Below are 6,102 nucleotides of genomic sequence, written 5' to 3'. Positions count from 1 at the left end.
CTACCTACTTAGACTTTGCCCCTGGTATGGCCAAAGCATTCTTATACCCTCGAGCGGGTTACGTTCCGAAGGTTCCCTCTGTTACACCACAGCCTATCGTACTGCAGGCCTTCTGTCCTCCTCCCTTTCGGGAGCCAGACCAAGAGAAGCTAAACTGTATGTGTCCAGTGCGAGCACTGGACGCATACGTCCACAGAGCTGCCCTGTGGAGGAAATCAGACCAATTGCTTGTTTGCTACGGTCCTTCTAACAAGGGTTCTCCTGCCACCAAGCAGACCCTTAGTCGTTGGATAGTCGAGGCTATCAACTTCTCCTATGAGTCCTCTGGTCTTCCCCCTCCTTTGGGGGCCAAGGCTCACTCTACTCGGAGTATGGCGGCCTCCAAGGCCTTCTCAGCAGGTGTGTCCCTCTTGGACATCTGCAACGCTGCGGGGTGGTCCACGCCCTCCACATTTGTCCGATTTTACGATCTTGACATGCGAGCCACGCCGGGCTCTTCTGTTCTCTCGTCTTAGCTGTGCTCTTTTGACTACACACTAGGCAGGGATTTGGAAGTCTGGCAGCGTGGGCACATCGTTCCCCAAAAGCGTTTCGACGCAGCTCGAGTTCCTGAAAAGGAACGTCTCAAGGTTACGTATGTAACCCTAGTTCCTTGAAGGAACGAGACGCTGCGTCGCAGAGCCATACTCCCGGCACCCCTGCCGGCGCTTGCTTCCCTACTCGAAGCTGAAGCCAGCTGCACGGCACGTGCTTTTATAGCTTCCTGGTCGCTACGTCACCCCGCCCGTGACGTCACGCCTTTCCGATGGACTGATTGCACACGATATTCAGAGTCGGTCTCATCAGGGACGTTCCCCAAAAGCGTTTCGACGCAGCGTCTCGTTCCTTCAAGGAACTAGGGTTACATACGTAACCTTGAGACGTTTGTCATGATTAGATTATGATTCAGAATCACAAACGAAGAGAATCACACTGTTAAGGCAGGCCACAGAACTGAATGCAATTTGTAAAATAACCATTTACGAAGTGACATAATAATGTATCATTAATGCTTAGCTAAAAATGCAAGATGAAAATTAAACTGTTAAAGCATGAAATAAGATACCATGATTCAGTGAATTTGAATTTAAAATGGATGTATTAAGTAATCATTAAATGTGTAATCATTCTATATATATAGCCTATACACACACACACACACACACACACACACACATTATACACACACACACACGCACACAAATCAGAGATGAAGGCCATACTACTGATGTTGTCCACACAAGGGAGCCACAGGATAGCAAATCTTTTAATATCTCAGTTTAAAGACAGTGAAAATTGTTCAATAAATTGACTTTAATTGCATATAAATTAATTATATTTTCAGAAAGTTTAATAAAGCCCAATACAATATGTATGCAAAAACAGCCATCTCGTAAATGCTTATAGACCATTATTTGATTTATCTTAATTTTAATGGCAAGTTGTCAGACATGACAAAATGTATGTCCAACTGAATAAGGAATACTATTATTTATCTTTTTTAATATTGTGCATATAGTAATACTTCCATAAGGATGCCACCATTGTATAACTATATCATTTACACAAGGCATTGACACTTCCTCCTCCACCTTTCACTGACTTGTCTACGCACTCGGGGGTTCAGTGTTTCCCATCAGACCCAAATTAATTAAAGTTGCTATCCTTGCTAAAGTGAACTTTAGACCAGTTCTCCTCTCTCCACACAACATGCTCCTCAGTAAACATGAGTGAACATGAGCCTTTTGATTCCTTCTGCTGATAAGAACATAACATTCTCCTCAGTAAACATGAGTGTAGCCTTTTGATTCTTTCTGCTGATAAGAGGCTTTCTGCTGTGTGCTTTCAGACCGACTTGTCTTAAACCTACCGAGACAGATCTTTACCTTGTTTGGCTCTGAACTGGTGAGCAATTCCAGCTGCAGTTTTGAACCAATTCCCCATTGAGAGCCGCCACATTGTCTGTCTTCTTGTGCATTTTTCTTATTTGGACATTTCTTATTTGGTTATGTGGTTTGGGGGAATGAATTGGTGTCATTGTAAAGCTGCAATATTCAAGAAATAACAGATTTGGAATGACCATCTAAAAGAGTGGCTAAAAGGGTCATCCCTTTGGCCTTCATCTTGACAGCCTCCTGTTGCAGGGTTTCAATCACTTTAGAATGGCCGGACATCTTGCAATCCCAGTAAAAATTGGTGCAATGCTGCCAGTTAAATAGGGTTTGTCACATAATTAAGGAAGTTAATATATATATACTGTATAGTATATATTATAGTATATATGTAGTTAATATATATATATATATATATATATATATATATATATATATATATATATATATATAGTATAACTTGGAGGTATCTGTAAGTATGTACTCCAATTTTGATTAGAGTTCTTTTTCAAATATCTCATTTAAATTTTTAACACCGTGCTTCAGAATACAGTTTTATGAAATCTGCTTAAAAACTGCCCTTTTACTCCTGTTAGGATAACTATAAAATAGCACAAAGCAGTGACAACTTAGGAAATTGTTAGGTGTTCTCTAATTTTGATCTCCACTGTATGCAATTTCTTTACCTTGAAGTGTAAATTTCTAAGTTATTTTGATTACACACTGACTTCAAACAAGGGCGAATGACATGTTTTCCACACTCCCCCCAAACGTCTGTTCTGGGATTATGTAAAGCCTAAATTTTGTGAGCAGGTCTGATATTCTGCAAAAAAAAAGGGCAGATCACTTTGCAGACAATTTTATCCAAAGCGACTTACAGCTGTGGAATATAACAAGCCATTTATCATAAGATGGCAATAAATACAAGGAGTGCCCCATTATACAAGTTTTCAGACATTGTTCAAAATAGTAAAAGCTGGGACAGGAAGAGATAAAGGATAGTCAGAGAATAGAAAAAGTGAAGGCATAGAGTTTTCAGTTGTTTGTTGAATATTGTGAGGGATTCAGATTAGAATTGACAGAATTGTAATGAAATAAAATTCAATCTAGAAAATAAGTATTCCTCCACCCTGGTTCACAAAAGTACATTTATTCTATATTATACAATATATAAACATAAAAATATTTAGGTAGCATTTTAAATCTGTTTGCCACCTCAGTTCGAATTAAGGGATTCTGGAATAGAATAGGAATTCAAAAGACATGCTCAATTCAGTTTGAAATGACACACATCCCTGGTATCTTCAAAGCTCTGCCACTTTTTGATAATTATGATTGAAAAAAAAAAAAATTTAATTAACTTTAATGTAAAATGCTGTGCAAAGGCATGTTTTTGAACAACTGTACATGGTCTACAGGTCTGTACTGTATACATACAGAGAATTATCATTATTAATTTATAGCAGATGAAAGTATATAGCATTTATATCATACATCATAAATACAGAAAGGCATTGAATAAATGTTATAAAAAGTTTGCCTGTACATTCTTATGAGTTTTCCATTGTAGTCTTAGTTTTGGCTCTTGTTTTGGAGCGTGTGTTGACTTCTGACGTCGACGGTGTTGGGGATACAACAGTATGCAGCTCAAACTGGGGATCATGTGAATCTTCCTCTTTTACCTCCTCGTCCTCACATTCGTCCACCTCTGTCTGATGTTTTGTGCAGTGCTTCTCAAAAGTGGACATCTTCACAAAGATTTTGTTGCACACCTTGCAATGGAAGAGCTTCTCTCTGGTTTGTAAGTGCAGTTTCAGCTGCAGATAAGAGGAACGAGCGAAGGCCCCCGAGCACACGCTGCAACACAGCATCCCGCTGCCCTGGTGGCTTTTCTCGTGTTGTTTTAGCATGGACACAGACCTGAAGCCCTTGTGGCACGTGACACATATGTACCTGCCCTCGCCCAGCTCCAAAGCCTGATGGTTAAGCAGGTGGGCTGACGTGCGGAAAGCCTTGCCGCATTTCTCACACTTAAAAGGGCGCTCACCTGTGTGCAAGCGCAAGTGTATAATAAGTCCAGCTTTTTGCGTAAAAGCTCTTTCGCATAGTGTACATTTGAAGGGTTTTTCACCCGTGTGGAGCCTTTGATGGGTTTTTAGGTTTGAGGCACGGCTAAAGCATTTATTGCAATCTGAGCATTTGAAGGGTTTCTCGTCAGCGTGGGTTGTCTTGTGGCGCATAAGCTGGGACGACTGCGTGAACATTTTTGAACACACACTGCATTTGTACTTCCTTTCTCCAGTGTGTGAGCGCAGGTGCAGTGCAAGGTGAGCTGTCGAGATGAAGGTCTTGGAGCAAAGCCGGCAGGTATGAGGCTTCTCCCCTGCATGGGTTCGTTTATGTAGAACCAGACGAGAAGAAAGAGTAAAAGACTTGTCACAGTAGGGGCATTTGTAGGGCTTGTCTTCAGTATGCACTTGCTGGTGCTTGGTGAGCATCGATATCTGGGCAAAAGACTTGTCACAAAGGCCACAAGGGTGGGATTGAGGCTTGGAAGAGTGAGACATATTGGACGACTCAGAGCTGAACAAAAATCATCACACCTAATGACAAAAAAAAAAAAAAGTCATTTAGTTTAGATTGATTAAACACTTAAAAAAATCTAATTGGAATAAAAACAAAGACTATTTATTTTACCAAATAAATATATTGCAGTCCTTCCACTTTATAATTTCTCATTTAATGTGTTACTTGCTAAATTCTTATAATTATTTGTGAAATTGATTCAATTTCTAAGTGAAATCATTTTTTACATCAATTTTGTTTCAGTGCACAGTGACTTCAACATTTATTACAGGTGTAATTCAAGGTCATTATTGAGTGGCGGTCCAAGGAAGGCTAAATGTCCACACATTTATTCTAAATAAACATGAAAAACTATGGAATACAGATGTTTTGATCAATTATTTACTACTGTATGCAACTCAAATACATACATTTTATAAGAATGGATGGAATGGACGCAATATTTAATTTGGTTCTGTTAAAATGCAGCTGGAAAAGGCAAAACAAATTATAGAACTATAATATAACTATTTACCGGTAAATATTAATATTATTCAATTGCAAATATGTCATCATATGGCCTAAAAGATATTTAACCAGGGCCTAAATTTTATACAGGCCTCTTAAAAGGGTGAAATGTATTTTTCCTGGTCTGCTGTGTTTGATATCACAGCTCGAGGTTGGAGGGTGTGTGTACTGTTGTAGCCTACAGACATTTATTTGAGGAGGTTACATGAGAACATCCTCAGCTGTGATTGTTTGCTGTTATTGGAACTTACTTTGGTTGTCTGATGACAGTGACGGTCCTCGAGACAATTTTCCAGGAAGGAGATGTTTAAAATATAAATCAAACTAGCTGACGTCCGCAATATAAAGTATGTTTTATAAGCTATTATCATCTGGTTTTGCTAGATGAAAGCAATATACATGTATAATTAACGCTTTATAAAAAAAACTAATGTTCCTGGAAGTGTTTGTAAAACTGGACAATACAAACGTTATAACAAGACAAGCAAAAATGAATGTGACGTATGGTGAATTAAAAAGAGGAAACATTTTGAGGACAGGGCTGAGACAGATTTCCTCATGTCCCGAGTTCACCCCGTTCGTGATCACGCAATGTCCGAGCAATTGGAAACATGCAAACTCACCCGTTTCATCACCGTTTCCTCCAAAAACAAAACTTAAGTTTTTATTAATATATCTTAGTTCGATACACTGCATACATAGCTACTCGCTTCAGATTGTCCGCGTGGTTCTAGGCTAAATCACCGCAGATGAACAGACATTAATGTAGAATTGCGACATATAATGTACGCACATGAGCATCTTCAGGTTTTTGCGAAAGCCACATAAACTGACAGCGATGCTGCATTATCACTGGTACTGTAAACAAAGCTAGGGAAATCAGTTCCTCTCCTCCGTTGAAGAGTAGCCCAAGCAGCCTGTCATGCTATCAAAATAAAAGTTGTCTAACGGAAAGAACATTACTTACAATTGTTTACTTATGTAGCTTTAAATGCCTTAATATTAATATAAATGCCTATAGTAGACCTGTTCATATGATGATGATTAATATTATTTCTGTTCAGGTGTTTTCTTTCGA

The 6,102-nt window shown here is 39.1% G+C and overlaps 1 protein-coding gene across 2 annotated transcripts; it reads right to left on the bottom strand.

The window, feature by feature from the left end:
- Positions 1-2,813: 2,813 nt before the first annotated feature.
- Positions 2,814-5,945, bottom strand: LOC132152372 (zinc finger protein 239-like). Of its 2 annotated transcripts, none has more exons than XM_059561135.1 (2): positions 5,648-5,935; positions 2,814-4,534 (listed from the first exon to the last, which is right to left on the bottom strand). In XM_059561135.1, the coding sequence occupies exon 2, from the start codon at positions 4,496-4,498 to the stop codon at positions 3,482-3,484; it is 1,017 nt and encodes a 338-aa protein (XP_059417118.1). In that variant the 5' UTR covers positions 4,499-4,534; positions 5,648-5,935; the 3' UTR covers positions 2,814-3,481. The 2 variants fall into 2 exon arrangements, with proteins under 2 accessions (XP_059417118.1, XP_059417119.1); XM_059561136.1 differs by having other exon boundaries at positions 2,815-4,534; positions 5,818-5,945.
- Between the last annotated feature and the right edge of the window lie 157 nt (positions 5,946-6,102).

The sequence above is a fragment of the Carassius carassius genome, chromosome 11, assembly GCF_963082965.1.
Source record: "Carassius carassius chromosome 11, fCarCar2.1, whole genome shotgun sequence".
In the NCBI taxonomy this organism is placed as follows: Eukaryota; Metazoa; Chordata; class Actinopteri; order Cypriniformes; family Cyprinidae; genus Carassius; species Carassius carassius.
The sequence above is the reverse complement of the archived record's forward strand: the minus strand, read 5'-3'. Positions and strand labels throughout refer to the sequence as shown.

Coding starts and splice junctions, on each gene's coding strand:
- LOC132152372 (XM_059561136.1), bottom strand. CDS start 4,498: ATGTCTCACTCTTCCAAGCCTCAATCCCACCCTTGTGGCCTTTGTGAC.